At 36.5% G+C, this 19,020-nt stretch overlaps 2 protein-coding genes across 2 annotated transcripts; both read right to left on the bottom strand.

Moving 5' to 3' along the window:
- Positions 1-4,984: 4,984 nt before the first annotated feature.
- On the bottom strand, positions 4,985-14,067 carry LOC131955962 (ankyrin repeat domain-containing protein 50-like). The gene is made up of 7 exons (XM_059320292.1): positions 14,024-14,067; positions 11,447-13,329; positions 11,103-11,190; positions 10,453-10,566; positions 9,630-9,743; positions 8,190-8,303; positions 4,985-5,423 (listed from the first exon to the last, which is right to left on the bottom strand). The coding sequence occupies exons 2-7, from the start codon at positions 12,887-12,889 to the stop codon at positions 5,113-5,115; spliced, it is 2,184 nt and encodes a 727-aa protein (XP_059176275.1). The 5' UTR covers positions 12,890-13,329; positions 14,024-14,067; the 3' UTR covers positions 4,985-5,112.
- A 1,856-nt stretch (positions 14,068-15,923) lies between these two features.
- LOC131955969 (serine protease 28) lies at positions 15,924-18,679 on the bottom strand. Its single transcript, XM_059320304.1, has 3 exons — positions 18,608-18,679; positions 17,447-17,528; positions 15,924-16,866 (listed from the first exon to the last, which is right to left on the bottom strand). Exons 2-3 carry the CDS (start codon positions 17,504-17,506, stop codon positions 15,928-15,930), a joined length of 999 nt encoding a protein of 332 aa, XP_059176287.1. The 5' UTR covers positions 17,507-17,528; positions 18,608-18,679; the 3' UTR covers positions 15,924-15,927.
- Positions 18,680-19,020: the final 341 nt, after the last annotated feature.

Below are 19,020 nucleotides of genomic sequence, written 5' to 3'. Positions count from 1 at the left end.
CACAACGCAACCACAACACAAACAAAACACAACCACAACACAACCACAACACAACACAACCACAACACAACCACAACACAACCACAACACAACCACAGCCACAACATTAGAATCACCACCAAACAACACGCTTATTTAGGCGTCCGCGCCCAAAGAGAGCCTTTATTTAGGTCACATAAATAGATTCTACTCCATAACTTACAATAAAACAATGCGATGCAAATAAATGTACGGCAAGTGGTGTTTACTTTTATGGTTCTAAGAAAACACATTGGTAATGTAATTAGAATCACCACCGAAAAACACGCTTTTCACAGGCGTCCGCGCCCAGAGAGAGAGAGCCTTTTCAGCATTCTCTATACTATAATTCTAAAATTTCACCATCTGTTAACACCGAAAAACAAAAAAAAAAAATAGTGATATTGATAAATCATAGACTAATTAGAAAATAATATAAATAATCTTAACATTTTTCTATTTTACTTATGAACCTTAACATATAATAATCAATGTGGAAGTAATAAAAAAAATTAACTTAAATTATTGAGAGTGAGTTGAATATTAAAAAAAAAACATTTTCCCATACGTCCGCGCTCAGACAGAGCCGTTCCATTCTTCTCAAAAAGTCTAATTTCACCATCTGTTTTCATAACACAGAAAAACAAAAGCAAAAAGATAGTGATTTTTGAGAAATCATAGACTAATTAGAAAATAATAATAAATAATATAAATAATCTTAACATTTTTCTATTTTAATTATGAACTTTACCGCATAATAATCAATGCGGTAGTAATAAAAAAAAATTAACTTAGATATTGATGAGTTAAATATATTTTCAAATTACCTCCCTTGCAAAAAAATACCAAACAAAAATTGAATTAATTAGTTTTTTCGACCTAATTTCATGATAATATATCCATTTTTTTCTGGGAATATTAACGAAAACTATATTTGACATTGATCCTTTTAATATGTTTTAGCAATGTGCGTGTATTTAATATTCTCTTTACGTTATGCAAAATTGTACAAACAGTGGAAATTATAAAATAGCTCTATGCCGCTATATAAACAAACCCTACTCTAATACTTATAATAAGACACTGCGGTGCACTGAAAAGCACAGCATGGTGCGTAGCTTACTTTTATAGTCCCAAAATCTATAGCGATGACGGACGGAAGGACACGCTCAGCCCGCTTATATTATAGACTAGCTGCATCCCGTGCTCCGCCACGGTAAATCTTTTTTAAATGTACCAATTTTGGAACAGAACAAAACAAACAAAAACAACACAAACACAAAAAACACAACCACAAACACAACACAACCACAACACAACCACAAACACAACCACAACACAACCACAACACAACCACAACACAACCACAACACAACCACAACCACAACACAACCACAACACAACCACAACACAACCACAAACACAACCACAACCACAACACAACCACAACAAAACTACAACACAACCACAACACAACCACAACTTCAACACAACCACAACACAGCCACAACACAACCACAACACAACCACAACACAACCACAACCACAACTACAACACAACCACAACAAAAACACAACCACAACACAACCACAACACAACCACAACACAACCACAACACAACCACAACACAACCACAAACACAAACAAAACACAACCACAACACAACCACAACCACAACTACAACACAACCACAACAAAAACACAACCACAACACAACCACAACACAACCAAAAAACAACCACAACACAACCACAACACAACCAAAAAAAAAACACAACCACAACATTAGAATCACCACCAAACAACACGCTTTTTTAGGCGTCCGCGCCCAAAGAGAGCCTTTCCAACATTAAAAATTTAAGTCACATAAATAGATCCTACTCCATAACTTACAATAAAACAATGCGATGCAAATGAATGTACGGCAAGTTGTGTTTACTTTTATGGTTCTAAGAAAACACATTGGCAATGTAATTAGAATTACCACCGAAAAACACGCTTTTCCCAGGCGTCCGCGCCTAGAGAGAGTCTTTCCAGCATTCTCTATACTATAATTATAAAATTTCACCATCTGTTAACACCAAAAAACAAAAACAAAAAATAGTGATTTTGAGAAATCATAGACTAATTAGAAAATAATATAAATAATCTTAACATTTTTCTCTTTTAATTATGAACATTAACATATACTAATCAATGCGGTAGTAATACAAAAAAGATTAACTTAAATTATTGTTGAGTTAAATATATTTTCAAATTACCTCCCTTGAAAAAAATTACCACAAAAAAAAGTTGAATTAATTAGTTTTTTCGACCTACTATTATGGAAATGTATCCATTTTTTCTAGGAATATAAACTAAAATGATATTTGACATTGATCTTTTTAATATGTTTTAGCAATGTGCGAATATTTAATATTTTCATAACGTTATGCAAAAAAGTAAACACAGTGTCATTTATAAAATTGCTCTATGCCGTTATATAAACAAACCCTACTCTAATACTTATAATAAGACACTGCGGTGCACTGAAAAGCACAGCATGGCGCGAATGTTTACTTTTATGGTTCCAAAAGCTATAGCGATGACAGAAGGAAGGAAGGACTGACACACGCTCAGCCCGCTTATATTATAGATAAGAATATTCGAGAAAGTTTAGGGGAGATCACTCCCCGGTTTATTAAGATCTATATACGCATCGTTTAAACTAAAAATGTTTCAACTGACCAACGGCAGCAGATGTTTGATTTTGGAGTTGTGTGACTGTCCCCAGCTAACGAGCCTCATCTGCCCGAGGGTTCGAACTTGAGACTTTACCATGAGCTTTACCGACTCGACAATGGCGACCCCCTACCAAATGGCTTGATTTTGTCTAAATTATTTATTGCATTAATTACCTTTGCAGATATACCTTATATACTAATGCAAATGGGTTCAAATTAATTGTGTATCTTGAAAATGTATGTTTACAGTAAGATTCGAGATAGAAGCAGGCTAAGATTTAATAGATTTTTTTTTACATTACGGTAATACACAGCACAGCTAATTTAATTGAATAAACCTTCAAGATTGGATCAATTAAGGAGTTTGCCACTGAGGAAAAACTAAAAGAAATCCCTAAAACGGAGTATGCGATAGCCGCTTTAAGTACACAACCAACGTGCTTAGTGTCCAGAGACACCAGCGAGCAATACGAAGATTCGACTCATCCTGATGTTGGGTCGCCTTGTGTTGCTGTGGCTGTGGCTGAGTCACGTGATAGCAGCATCCAGACATGTGGTATGAGCCAAAGGTCAGTTGAGACTCAAAACTTGAGAAAGGAAGATTCAACAATACATAGGATAATCATTGTCAAACCTGTAAGCCTTCTTGCAGTGTCTGGTGACACATAGAATCGTCTTAAGTCCAAACAATTCGTGTAATAATTTACACTAGAACACCCGTAATCCTCTTGGATAACTATGAGTTTAATCGTCATTCATCGTCACACGTCGACAGAAAAAACTGGACCCCACATCTGAAAAGATCTCACCCCTCAGCCTACATGTTTTTGTATGTTAAATACTCACATCAATATAGGGTATATTAATACATTTCTATTACAATTCTCAAGAAACAGCCTTTTAAAACAGCAAACTACCAGTGTTTGTGTGTCACGAAATTCCGAACCACTCTCCCCATTTTAAAAAAAATTGTGTAACGTAGGAACCATATTTCCATTCATCAAACCGGTAACAGATTGTATTATTGGGCAGTGGCGTAGCGAGGTCGGGTGTGACCCCCCTCCCCAGAGGCGTAGCGACTCTTCCCGGGAACAATCTTTCGATTTTCGATTTGCACCCCTCCCCCCTCGAACTTTCGATTTGCACCCCCCCCCCTCGAACTTTCGATGTGCACCCCCCCCCCCCCCTCAAACTTTCGATTTGCACCCCTCCCCTCAAATTTGTCTCTATATATTTTACTATTTTTTGCCTTGGTGTCACCCCCCTAAATGGTGTCACCCGGTGTGATCCGCACCCCCCCCCTCGCTACGCCTCTGTTATTTGGTATTATTATTATATTGTATTTTAACATGAAGTTGTATGAATGTAGAGTACCTGGCCAACGGAAGGACTGTGTGAGCGACTCGTCAATTTTTTTTCATGCTTTTTTTGAGATTGCTCACTGGCGTAAGGGGAGAGAATGTAGGGTATAAAAGGGGAGCGCAATGTGAACTAAGTGTGCTTGCCTGTGACTGTGTAGTAAGATGTAAGATGTCACCACGTCAATTTGTTTCTAGACTGTAATATGATAGTCGTTTCTTCTACTGTGGATTATCGTCATTATTTCTTGTGGAACTATGTAAATAAAGTTTACAGTTGAAAAGCACTGTTGATCGTGTTCCTGAATGAAAGAACCCACAATAACAACCGTATTGTCATATCAACAAATACGAGTTGTTACAAAACCGTTATATTCTGTATATTTGGTGTTTTTTTTAAAATGACCCATTTGATCAACAATAGTTTTTAAGTACACTTTATAAAAATAAAAACATGTTTTTTTTATAGTTGCTAACATCTAATTAAAACTCAGACTCAAATGAGACTAAGTTTTTCGGGTAACTTACTTTATGTCCTATTGAAAAATGCTAATTAATTTGTGTTATTGTGTTGTTTTCCGAGTGTGTTAAAAAGGAAAGAAAATTCAATGAAATTCAATGAAAACATTAAAGCAATATGAAGCTGTAAGCTTATAGATTATTTCATATTTACATATTTCTAAAAGATACATTGACAAAAGGTATGCTATTTCATAAAAATTAATCAAAAAGAGATTTTTATTATTAGAACTTTAGAATAGTAACAAAATGATTTATTATATTTTGTTGTCCTAGTAAAAGTTATTGCTCTCACAATTACACTTTAAAATCAGACAAATAATATTTAGAACTGCATATTAAAAAAAAAGAATTTATTTGGATGTTTTGAATTTTATTCACATAGCATCAGAGAATATTAGAAAAAAAATTGAAAACCGCCAACTTTTAAAACTTGTTCTTGTTGAAACTTTTGCCCTTTCAACCTCTCCGCTACATGTGGATATTCTGTTTGTTACAACTTTCCTTTCAACCTCTCCGCTACATGTGGATATTCTGCATCTAAAATGTTTAAAAACTCTGGAAAGGCTCTTTTAGGACCGGAATGAGAAAGAATGTCTAGAAATGTACGCGTTCTCTCTCTAGAGGTTTTCTCAGACCTAACACTTTCATAAGCATCTGCATCAATCACACGTTTTGAAAGAAGATGATCAATTAGAAATATTGCGTCTATCTCATTAAGTAAATACATTCGCTCGCTTCGTAGTAAGTCAGAATGTTCCTCTTGAAGTGAGCCTCGAATAACCTTTGATTGGTCTCTGGATGCTGTGTAACAAAACAAATATGCATTACATATATATATATATATATATATATATATATATATATATATATATATATATATATATATATATATATATATATATATATATATAGATATGGATATGGATATGGATATGGATATGGATATGGATATGGATATGGATATGGATATGGATATGGATATGGATATGGATATGGATATGGATATGGATATGGATATGGATATGGATATGGATATGGATATGGATATGGATATGGATATGGATATGGATATGGATATGGATATGGATATGGATATGGATATGGATATGGATATGGATATGGATATGGATATGGATATGGATATGGATATGGATATGGATATGGATATGGATATGGATATGGATATGGATATGGATATGGATATGGATATGGATATGGATATGGATATGGATATGGATATGGATATGGATATGGATATGGATATGGATATGGATATGGATATGGATATGGATATGGATATGGATATGGATATGGATATGGATATGGATATGGATATGGATATGGATATGGATATGGATATGGATATGGATATGGATATGGATATGGATATGGATATGGATATGGATATGGATATGGATATGGATATGGATATGGATATGGATATGGATATGGATATGGATATGGATATGGATATGGATATGGATATGGATATGGATATGGATATGGATATGGATATGGATATGGATATGGATATGGATATGGATATGGATATGGATATGGATATGGATATGGATATGGATATGGATATGGATATGGATATGGATATGGATATGGATATGGATATGGATATGGATATGGATATGGATATGGATATGGATATGGATATGGATATGGATATGGATATGGATATGGATATGGATATGGATATGGATATGGATATGGATATGGATATGGATATGGATATGGATATGGATATGGATATGGATATGGATATGGATATGGATATGGATATGGATATGGATATGGATATGGATATGGATATGGATATGGATATGGATATGGATATGGATATGGATATGGATATGGATATGGATATGGATATGGATATGGATATGGATATGGATATGGATATGGATATGGATATGGATATGGATATGGATATGGATATGGATATGGATATGGATATGGATATGGATATGGATATGGATATGGATATGGATATGGATATGGATATGGATATGGATATGGATATGGATATGGATATGGATATGGATATGGATATGGATATGGATATGGATATGGATATGGATATGGATATGGATATGGATATGGATATGGATATGGATATGGATATGGATATGGATATGGATATGGATATGGATATGGATATGGATATGGATATGGATATGGATATGGATATGGATATGGATATGGATATGGATATGGATATGGATATGGATATGGATATGGATATGGATATGGATATGGATATGGATATGGATATGGATATGGATATGGATATGGATATGGATATGGATATGGATATGGATATGGATATGGATATGGATATGGATATGGATATGGATATGGATATGGATATGGATATGGATATGGATATGGATATGGATATGGATATGGATATGGATATGGATATGGATATGGATATGGATATGGATATGGATATGGATAGAGATAGAGATAGAGATAGAGATAGAGATAGAGATAGAGATAGAGATAGAGATAGAGATAGAGATAGAGATAGAGATAGAGATAGAGATAGAGATAGAGATAGAGATAGAGATAGAGATAGAGATAGAGATAGAGATAGAGATAGAGATAGAGATAGAGATAGAGATAGAGATAGAGATAGAGATAGAGATAGAGATAGAGATAGAGATAGAGATAGAGATAGAGATAGAGATAGAGATAGAGATAGAGATAGAGATAGAGATAGAGATAGAGATAGAGATAGAGATAGAGATAGAGATAGAGATAGAGATAGAGATAGAGATAGAGATAGAGATAGAGATAGAGATAGAGATAGAGATAGAGATAGAGATAGAGATAGAGATAGAGATAGAGATAGAGATAGAGATAGAGATAGAGATAGAGATAGAGATAGAGATAGAGATAGAGATAGAGATAGAGATAGAGATAGAGATAGAGATAGAGATAGAGATAGAGATAGAGATAGAGATAGAGATAGAGATAGAGATAGAGATAGAGATAGAGATAGAGATAGAGATAGAGATAGAGATAGAGATAGAGATAGAGATAGAGATAGAGATAGAGATAGAGATAGAGATAGAGATAGAGATAGAGATAGAGATAGAGATAGAGATAGAGATAGAGATAGAGATAGAGATAGAGATAGAGATAGAGATAGAGATAGAGATAGAGATAGAGATAGAGATAGAGATAGAGATAGAGATAGAGATAGAGATAGAGATAGAGATAGAGATAGAGATAGAGATAGAGATAGAGATAGAGATAGAGATAGAGATAGAGATAGAGATAGAGATAGAGATAGAGATAGAGATAGAGATAGAGATAGAGATAGAGATAGAGATAGAGATAGAGATAGAGATAGAGATAGAGATAGAGATAGAGATAGAGATAGAGATAGAGATATAAATATAGAAATATATATATACATATATATATATATATATATATATATATATATATATATATATATATATATATGTATATATATATATATATATATATATATATATATATATATATATATATATATATATACCAGATTTCAGCGTTGAAACTTACTTCCGTGAGAATATACACCCATATGACATTTACTCTTTCGTGGAATTGGTGATGGCCTTTCGCCAAGGGGATGTGATGCTAGTCTTTCCCCATTGCTGCTTGGACATGGAATAGCTGTAAAACAAAATCATAAAATCAATTAACAAACTTATCTTAGAGTAGCCTTTTCAATTTATTTATCTTCAATATAATGTGCTTTATATTGTTGAAAAATCGGTGCATTATGCGCTTTTATATCACTTTTGTCTCTGTAATCCTGCTTCATAGTTTAACTTATAGTATAAACCCTAGTAGTATGTATACGTTTATAAGAAACAAAAAATGTTTTGTAGAACAAATAAATAGCAAATAACTATTCTACATTAGATAAATGGTCCGTGGAGGAAGAAATACAACGGGCGCTAAGTTGATAGTATTGTCTTTTTCTCTCTCAACCGAAACCAAACCCAAAACCACCATCTCAACTTTAAATTTAACCGGAAATGAAACATGTAATAAGGCTAGTAAGTAGGTCACCAACCAGTTCTACGGCTCAATAAAACCTGCATGAGCTATTGAACTAGTTGGTGACCTACTTATCCGCCCAATTGAAAACGGATTTTATCCGGAAACGGCACTTTAACAGGATCAGGTAATTTAGCCGTATACGAAGAGCATGGTAAATCGGACTCCCAATTTCCCATCTTTATAGCGTAGGGAAGTGGAGGTGTAAGACTGCCGGGGTCCATAAAGGGTCCGCTCTTGACCCTAACCAGATTTTTTGACATTATGTTGCGGCCTACACGTGGCTTTGGAAGAGTGCCAACATTCGGACCAAGCCCATGACCCCCCCCCCCCAGTGGGTGCGGAATGGCTGGTGGTAGCTAACAGCAGCTAGAGGTTTTTTATCTGTCCGAATGCCCCCCACTATCAAGCTGGGTACCAGGCGGTAGTACGACGTCCCGCGTCTGGTGGTGGGGAAGGTAAGCCCGGTGAGAGCCTACGGAGGAAGCTACCGACGTGTAGCGATTAAACCGTCGTTATAGTCGGAGTTTGCTATACTGAGGCCTGCCTGTATAATGGGAGTCCAACTCCTGAGCCGTCTATTGAAAAGGGATTATTTTCCGAAATGGGGATTTTAACCGGTTCTGGAAATTTTACAGGATGGTTACGGATATTTAGGCAGAAACGGAAATTTAACTTTTTCGCACCGCATAATAGACGTGAAGGCACATGGCTTACAACACACAATAGGGTACCTTCCCTGACTAAACGCGTAGGTTTAAGAAAACACGAGCGGGCTAACTGGTTGTAGTGATTACACTTCGGATACTCGGGCGATTGAATACATGTTGCGAATACTGGCAGACTCGTATCACATGTGGCTTTTCTATCTATCTACTGCATTTAATAGTGTGTTTTTTTTTTGTTTCCGTTCCTTGGTTTAAATAAATTGATTACCTCTGTTGTAATAGAGGTCTTTATGACATTTCCTCTGTGGTATGGGTGGTGGGGGTGTTTCTTCCGGCAGAGGAGGTAGTGCTCTTGCCGGACATCTTTTTGGACTCATGGAATCTGAAAAATAGTTACATGGGGATTAAAATTATCATTTTTCTAATTTGTGGCAAATATTACATTTGGAAATCGAAGCTACTTTGTGTTGGGAATAGATCAATTTTCGTTTACGTATATTTTCTACCATGATAACATAATAATTAATACATTATTTGCTAGTTTAACATTTATAACAAGCATAAAATGTAAACTCGATAAATTTATTTGAACTAATGTGTTTAACGCATGCGTCTTTATTAGATGTGCGGCATGTTAAATTACTAGAATAAGTGGTAAAGGATAATATAAACTATCAGTAATGTCGCCTAAGTAATTTACATGCATGTAATATTATACTAAGATTTTTTTTTTAAATCCCAACAATCATAAGATAAAAGATTGAAATTTTCACACAAAGAAGCTTGTTATAAATCATGACTTTGAATTAGTTAACTTATATTTTGATAAATACAGACAATCCAAAGGAAGATGGATTCACGGGGGACGTGATAGAGTATGAAATGTCTATAGTCTGGCAAACATACAGAAACGCGAGTTTGTTTTTCTAATTATTGTTTTCAACTGAACTTTGTTATTTTATGGAAAGTGATAGACAGACCTAAGTTATCGGCAAATTTCATCTGTATAAAACTATGTAAATGTTGTCACTCTATATTTTTTCATGTGGCATTTTTTCCCACAACCTCTACAGCACATTTCGAATAATTACCTTTGTTGCTGTACACGCCAACGCTTCTTTTAGGCAGAGGCGGCGGGGGCAGCTCTTTCGGTTTTTTTAAACGGCGTCTCACATTATCATTTGTACCACATGGAAGCTTTACATCTGGAAAGGCAGATCATTAAGAATGTGTGTATTTGTTGCGATAATTTGACTGAGATATTCTGTACTCGATATCTTTTTGTCCTGAGATATGTATACTGGGTTCTTCTGTATGAGATCACTTGTCTTATCACTATATAAATCTAATAAGTCTCAGAGAAAATTTCAATTTGTAATACGATAATATTCTAGAATATCACGAGGATTTCCAACACCAGAAGTCCTCTTATACCAACGACACAGTAAAGTATCCTTTCAGTAGACTTGAAGCAGCTAGGTAAAAGCATTTTCGAATTATCCAGGTGTACAGGTGTGTCTACGATTTTAGCATGTATGAATAGCTGTATTTTACACATTGATACAACAAGAAACTCAAGCATACGGCTTAGTTAGTCTGATAGCGACCATAGTGGAATTATTGTCAAAGTCTTGCTGTTGATTTTCCCTCAGTGACTTTGTGTATCCCATCTCACTAAACTAGAAAATAAACCTCACTGTGACTGATATTTTATATCCTGATTAAATACAAAAAGATTTACCTGTATCAGTTTTGGTGCCATCTGCTTGCTTTATGTTTGATGTAGCACTTGCTCCATACGGTATAAACTTCTTGTTGTGTCCAATAACCTTCAATAAATAAATATTTCATTTACTGTTGGTTTAGAAATACACATGGCCTTAACATTGGACAATATACAGGCTATAAATATTTTTTAAAGATATAGATAAGTGTTAATACATACTTTTTCATTATAAATATATCACTTATATCATGTCAATATAACAACATTTATAGACATTATTAATCGACAGAAAAGTAAGAGCATATAAATTTTATAATAATTAAAAAAAAAGGTTATAACTTATTTTCATATCAACTTACAAAATGTATTGTTTCCTCTATATGCTGTTCATCAAAGAGACTGCGGACTCCTTTAGAATTTAGGAAGAATTTTAGACGAGCTGATTTTGTATTTACATACACTTCATCGTTGACTGTTTTATCTTGCTCTTTTATTGAGGCTATCATTGACTGATTTAAACCGCCCGTTTCAAAATCATTAACATCTATACCTGTATCCAGTAATAACTCAGCGGTATCTAGTTGTGAGCCTTCACAAGCGTACGTGAAAGCATTCTTGTTAAATTTATTAACAGCTTTGACATCTGCTCCGTGCTTTAAGAGAATTCTTACAATTTGATTATTCCCCATTGAAGCTGCCGTCATTAATGCGGTCCACCCATCATGATAGCTTGCGTTTACACAGCTTCCATTTTTAACTAAAAGTTCGACAGGTTTCACCTGTCCACACATGCATGCATAGATTAAAGCACTCGATTTGCTGTTATCGACTGCGTTGACATCACATCCACTGTTAATTAGATGTTCTACGATTGTCTCATATCCCGCGGCAGAAGCTAACATTAAAGCATCACATCCACTATTTTCAACAGCTGTTACATCGGCCCCACTTTCAATTAAAAGTTTAACTACATTCTCATGTCCATATTGAGACGCTAACATTAATGCTGTGCATCCACTACTTTCAACAGCACTAACTTCACTGCCGCTTTTAATTAATATTTTTACAATGTTTTCATGCCCATTAATAGATGCATACATTAATGCATTCCATCCACTTTTGTCGACAGAATTAACAACACTCCCGCTTTCTATTAGCTGTTTAACGGTATTTTCATGCCCATTTCTTGAGGCTAGAATCAATGCATTGTATCCACTTTTATTTACAGTAGTAACATTACTTCCGTGTTCAATAAGTAGCTTCACCGTTTTTTCGTGTCCATTTCTAGCAGCCAGCATCAACGAATCCCATCCATTTTTATTTTTTAAGTTGACACCGCTCCCATATTGAATTAAGAGCTTAACAATTTCTTCATGTCCATCTCTAGAGGCCAGCATCAGCGCACTCCATCCATTTTTTGTAACAACATTTGCATCCCTACCACATGTGACTAAACGCTCTACTGTCTTTTTGTGTCCGTTTCTTGATGCCAGCATTAGTGCATCCCACCCTCTTGTATTCCTAATCTTAACATCACTGCCACCATTCATCAAAGTTTCTACAATTTTTTCATATCCGTTTTCAGCGGCTAACATTAAAGCACTACAATTATCATTATCCACAGCATTTACAACACACCCTTTATTAATTAAAAGTTCTACAATGTCTTCATGTCCGTTTTCTGAGGCTAACATCAATGCATTGCATCCTTCACTGTCAACAGTATTAATATCACTCCCCTTATCTAGTAAATCTTCAACAGTTATTCTCTCTCCTCTACCAGCCGCTAGCATTACCTCCATGAGTACCAGTTGTTTTTTTTACACCACGGACACGTCCATGTAGAAGGTCTTGTCTTCTCACAATAGAATAACAACAAATAAAATCCACTCAAGTAAACGGAACATTTTTGTATCAACAAAAATTCAAGAAATGTTTTTAACTACACTGTGTTTAAATATAATGTGAAATTTCAAATACTTTAAAAGCATTGCTTACACACTGGATATAATTTAAACTATTTCCTTTAAAAAGTTAATGTCAAATTTTATTATGTATTTGAAGTTTTCAGCTAAACATATAAATCCGTTGGTTATAGGTTTCACTCTATCAGGTGGCGAAAATCAAAAGGTGTTCCCATATGTTACTAATCCATAGGAAGAATAGTAAATATAAAATAGTCTCTTTATGTCATTAAATATAGTTCAATGTTGGGGTTTGTTTTTATATTAATCCAATGTAGCTGAAGAGGAGATGGTTGTGGACATGCGAGGATAGTGTGGGAATATGTGAGAAATTCATCTCTTTCAGATCGATTAAAATCTGCTGGGAATTAAAGATTTAAGTGTATAGTGTAATCAAAAGTATTATCAGAATCAACATACTTAAACAAAACTCTTTCCAAAATGACATGTGAAATAACAGTAAGTATTTTAATCAGGAGTCGTTTTTTTAATGAAGTAAACAAAAATGAACTTTTGTATCTCCCGTATGTTGTATGGTTCGTTTTAAAAGGCGTGATACACCACGGATACGATGGGCTACTCTATCCGATCACTAATTCTAATCAGGCGCGTCCTTCGGCACTCCAACTAAGTGTTACGTGGCGCCCCGGGCTCCTCCGTGAACAATATGGCGCCTACATTCGTTTTAAAGTGCATCCTACAACAGGGACATAGTTTCAAACGACATTCAATGATTAAATTTCGTCTACCCAAAATAAAATAGTACTGCAGTTATTGTGATCGCGCACTATCTTATACAAATATTTTCAATTTAGTTCATCTAACTTGAACGGTATTAAAGTTTAAAGATATAAGGCTTTTGATAAACATCCACGAGTCCACAAACTCAACTTTGTCAGCCCCACCCCCATCCTAAATGTGGACAACGTAAATAAATTACCACTTATGAAATATTTAAAAAATTTGACTTACAAGCTTAGTAGAATAGTTCTTGGCCAAGCTGCTTACATATTCTTATATTTTTAAAGGGATCTTAAAAAGACCAACCTAATTGGCGTTTCTCCAATAGCCTATACAAAATTGATTTTTGAATAGGTATAATTGAATCTAGCCGATTAACTATTGAAATGAAAGCCTATGCGGTATTAACATGTGCCAATAAATCTAAATGTGCAATGACGTGAAGTCGAATGGAGTCCTAACTTAACACACACGGATAACTGGTTTCCTAGTTCACATTAATCTGGGGTCAAGTCGTATTTCATGAAACTAGTTATGTTATCTATTTTATGTTGACGATTGGGTGTCCAATATAACATGTCATCTGTTAAATGTTATCTCTTTTATTTCATGTGTCATGTGTCTCTGTTATATGTCAGTTGATATGTGACATCTGTTGTATGTTCTGTCATGTGTCATTTCTTATAAACTGTATGTTACGTGTTACGTCAAGTGTTATATTTCAGCAATGGTCGATCAGTCCTCGACTCTTTTAGAGCGAAATTGTTAGATAACTTAAAAGTCGGAATTTTTTTTAAGAACTGGGTCAGAAAAATGTGTTAGTCTAATGGTATTAGAATACTGTCGAGAAAGTTGTAGAAGTTAGGGTTTTCTATTCTCAATGTTAATGTGATGTATGATTCGTTAAGTATAATATACCAGCACAAATATTAGTAAGAGTCATTGAATCAAATAAAAATTCACTTTTTAAACTACTTTAACACTGAATTCTACTTACATAAAAAAACCTATATAGTAATGGTAAACCAACCCTGAAACAGACTTCACTGCAGAGAATGTGTGCTAAAAAACAACTGAATGGTGTGTATAATTGCTGACACTAAACTAACTCCCTGCTCTAGTGGGTATCGATCTAATCCCACGTTCACTTTCAGAAACTTAAATTGTACACAATGTGTACACAAATTGTAAACAAATTACACGCGATTCAAATGTGCAAGCTTTCAGTAAGCACAGACAAAAAAATCTGAAACTATTTTTTCTCAGAATCGAGCACTTAAACTCGTACTTAAGCATACAATTTCGGTTTAATTATTTCCGTTCTTTAAATGTAGTTAGACTCTTATCAAAGTTTATTAAGTACAATACGACTAGGTTTTAGAAAACATTCTTCTTACATTAAAAGTAAACAACACATGCCACGCGTTACTTGCATCGCATTGTCTTATTACAAGTAGGGGCTTATATAGATGCGTGCTTTTCGTTCTGTTTTCACTGTTAGTAGTGTTAGGGACACGCCTGCATATTATGTAAACACTACCAGTGCATGTCAAATTTGATGGTAATAATTCCGGCGCACAAGCATTTATACTATGGAACAACTGTTAATAAAAGAATGCATAACTCACACTAATCATATTTTAATACAAAATGTAGAACATCAAACATGAGCTTATATTCAAAGTTACATAACACCATGATTCAGGTTGGAAACCGGAATAAAGATTCATCACACACATCTCTAAGTGCGGGTTGTTAGCCTAAAGATTCATCACACACATCTCTAAGGGCGGGTTGTTAGCCTAAAGATTCATCACATACATCTCTAAGGGCGGGTTGTTAGCCTAAAGATTCATCACATACATCTCTAAGGGCGATTTGTTAGCCTAAAGATTCATCACTCACATCTCTAAGGGCGGATTGTTAAGAATTACAAGATTCAAATCCCTAAGGGCGGGTTGTTAAGAATTACAACCTTCAAATCCCTAAGAGCGGGTTGTTAAGAATAATTACAACCTTCAAATCCCTAAGGGCGGGTTGTTAAGAATGATTACAATCTTCAAATGCCTAAGAGCGGGTTGTTAAGAATTACAACCTTCAAATCCCTAAGAGCGGGTTGTTAAGAATTACAATCTTCAAATCCCTAAGGGCGTGTTGTTCTGTATAGTTTTCTTGATCCAAGACAGATGAGGAAACACTGATTGGAAAATCACCGGAAACACTTGCCCGTCACACTTGATTGCCGACGACACCACCCCCGCCACGTAGAACCTGTCCCCTATCTTGCAGCTCAGGGACCCCCCGGAGTCCCCGCTACAGACCCCCAGACCCGTGTCCACGTCTAAACAAAAACTTTTATCGTCCATCCCAAAGCTGGTGATCGAGTAGATGAAATGACACAGCCTCTGGTTCATGACCTTGGCCTTGACCTGCTTTAAATGTGTGGGAAACTGATAGGGTGTTTGGTCTATCGTGGTCCCCCATCCTATCGCAAAACAATCTTTTTGGCCTTGCATGCTCTCCCTCGGCAAACAGATGGGCCTGACCGCTTTAGAGAATGTCACGTCTGACGCTAGCCTAATCAAAGCTATATCGTTAAAAAACGTCGGGATGTTCGTGTAGTCTTCATGGACGTAAAACTCTTCCACGTCGATCCACACGGCAGCTTTGAGGTTCCTGTTGATCAGCACGTTGCCGTCTGTCAGATTAGCCACCACTTGGTAGGACACACCAGCTTTGTAGCAGTGTGCGGCCGTCAACACCCAACGGTTGGAGATCAAACTCCCCCCGCACCGGGAGCCCGTCTCGCCGTACACGACCACATGCCAGGGCCAGGCGCCCGCGGGGGCGTCCATCCCGTGGATGATCTGGCTGGACGGGTTGACCGCAGACAGGCCGCAGTCCTCGCTGAATTTCAGGTGTATCTTGGGGTCCTGCGAGAAGTTTCTCATCTTCAGCATGACGTTGTCGTATTCGGCCTTGTACCACTCCAGTCCCTTGTCGGGGGCGGCTGTCACCTCACACCCCACCGCCCCGTGGCGGTAGCTGCGGATAGTCGAGGATAGAACCACCATCTGGTGATGACAGACATGGCATTTACTTACGCGCTGTGTGTGTGTTTACATGTCATTTACTTACAGCCTATGAGTTTACATGGCATTACTTACAGCCTATATGTTTAAGCCCCCCCCCCCCCCCCCCTCCGAAAAGATGCGTGGAAGAAACTCTGATTGTGTATAGTTGTGTTGATCCAAGACAGATGAGGAAACACTGATTGGAAAATCATTGTGTGCCCAGTCTCTCCTAGACGGGAATAACCGGCTCGTGGAAGTAACCGGCTCGTGGAAATAACCGGCTCGTGGAAGTAACCGGCTCGTGGAAGTAACCGGCTCGTGGAAGTAACCGGCTCGTGGAAGTAACCGGCTCGTGGAAGTAACCGGCTCGTGGATGTAACCGGCTCACAGACATAGCCGGCTCAAGCAATATTCGATGGCCTGAGTTTCAGATAGCAACTACACTTATAATCTCTAGACCACACTGTCCCCTATAATTTAACCAGATTTCGTTGAAGATATTTTAAAGTAAATTTGCTTGGAACATTTCAAGCCTCTAACTGACATTAGTATCTTAAATACACAAGGGGGTCCAACTTACTAGAACAATCGTTGGTGGTCTCCCAATCAGCAGAAGATAGAGGCTCTCTGTGTTGAACATTCTATGGCAGTACCGGATAAATCTGGAATCGGTTTTTAAAATAGTTACCATGACGACACGTACATTAGGGGTCGTCCACAAATGACGTCAAACTCGTAGGGGGGAGGGGGGTCCGTAATTTTGTGACGGTGTGTAACGAGGGCATGAGTGGGAGGGGGGGGGGGGGGTTGCATGGTATAACGTCACACTTTTGCAACCGAATTTTAGCCGTTTTTTTCGCGTTTTAGAAAAATGTTTTAATAAATTGTAATTGAAATTGATTATAATACTCTATGTTGGCAGAGTTTAGACAAGAATTTTGGAAAAATATCGTATTTTAAGAAAAATTCAACTGCAATTTTGAGGGGGGGGGGGGGGTGTATGCTGAGGTGTGACGTCATTTTAGGGGGGGGGGGTCTGGTTTTTACTGACGATGTGTGACGGAGGGGAGGGGGAGGTAAAAAATCGTTTAAAATAGCGTGACGTAATTTATGGATGACCCCTTAGCGATTATGTTTACCTGTGCCAATTCGAATGGGAGATCACCTGCATTGATAAAAGGGTTATATCGATCCTTCGATTTTAAATACAGTTTAATTCTTTGGTATCAAATGTCCGATCGCCGATTCTGATTATCTGGGCAATATCCGGAGATGACCAACGAGAAACGAATGAAGTTGCCATAATCGTTAGGGTTATTAGATTAAGAAGAAAATTATATTCATAATATTTTAATTATTGATGTAGATAATGTAGAATATTAAAAACCTAGTTTATATAGCGTACTTGCTATTTTAAATAAACATATAGCTATTACAGAAGTATATTCCCGAGCATGGTTAAATCCAGTGTTTCTTCCAGACTTTTCTCCGGGGGGGCACTTGAAATTTTCGGGGGGGTGGTAAACTTTCTTCGGGGGGGGGGGGGGCGGACACTGTTAAAAGTATATATTTTCTATATAAATTGTATAAATTTCATTTCGTTCGGGGGGCGGTAAAAAAATTTCGGGGGGGCTTTGCCCCCCCACCACCCCCCCCCCCCCCCCCGAAGAGATGCCTGGAAGAAACTCTGGTTAAATCCCACGTACGGTTTGTATATAACCTGTCTTTATCTGATCCCTACCATAATCCTGATCTTTCTTACGATCTTTATTGAATGCGAAAGTACCAAGGTTCCAGACTATCAACAATATTGTATACAAGAGCGCATGCCTTCCGGCGCGATTTTGTAGTTCATGTTTTGAATTTTTGCGCACCAAATTCATTGAAAATCTACAGGCTAAACCCGGTATTTTATCACAGGGATTCATTTTACAAGCTCTGTCTGTCTGTTGTTCTTTTGTCTGTCTTTTTTCGTGCTTCGTCCATCGTCGATCGAAACTGGCGAGCGAAATTTCGAAAACTTCTAACCGACGGATTTCTCTGAAATTCGGCACGTGGGTCAAGGCCGAATCACATTGTAATATAACATAAAATTTGATCTAATCGGATGCTTAATTATTTATTTTAAAGAATTAATTAAAATTTCTTGTATAA

The sequence above is a fragment of the Physella acuta genome, unplaced genomic scaffold (assembly GCF_028476545.2).
Source record: "Physella acuta isolate Inbredline_101_S28 unplaced genomic scaffold, ASM2847654v3 ptg001119l, whole genome shotgun sequence".
In the NCBI taxonomy this organism is placed as follows: Eukaryota; Metazoa; Mollusca; class Gastropoda; family Physidae; genus Physella; species Physella acuta.
This window is presented reverse-complemented; position numbering and strand designations above follow the sequence as displayed.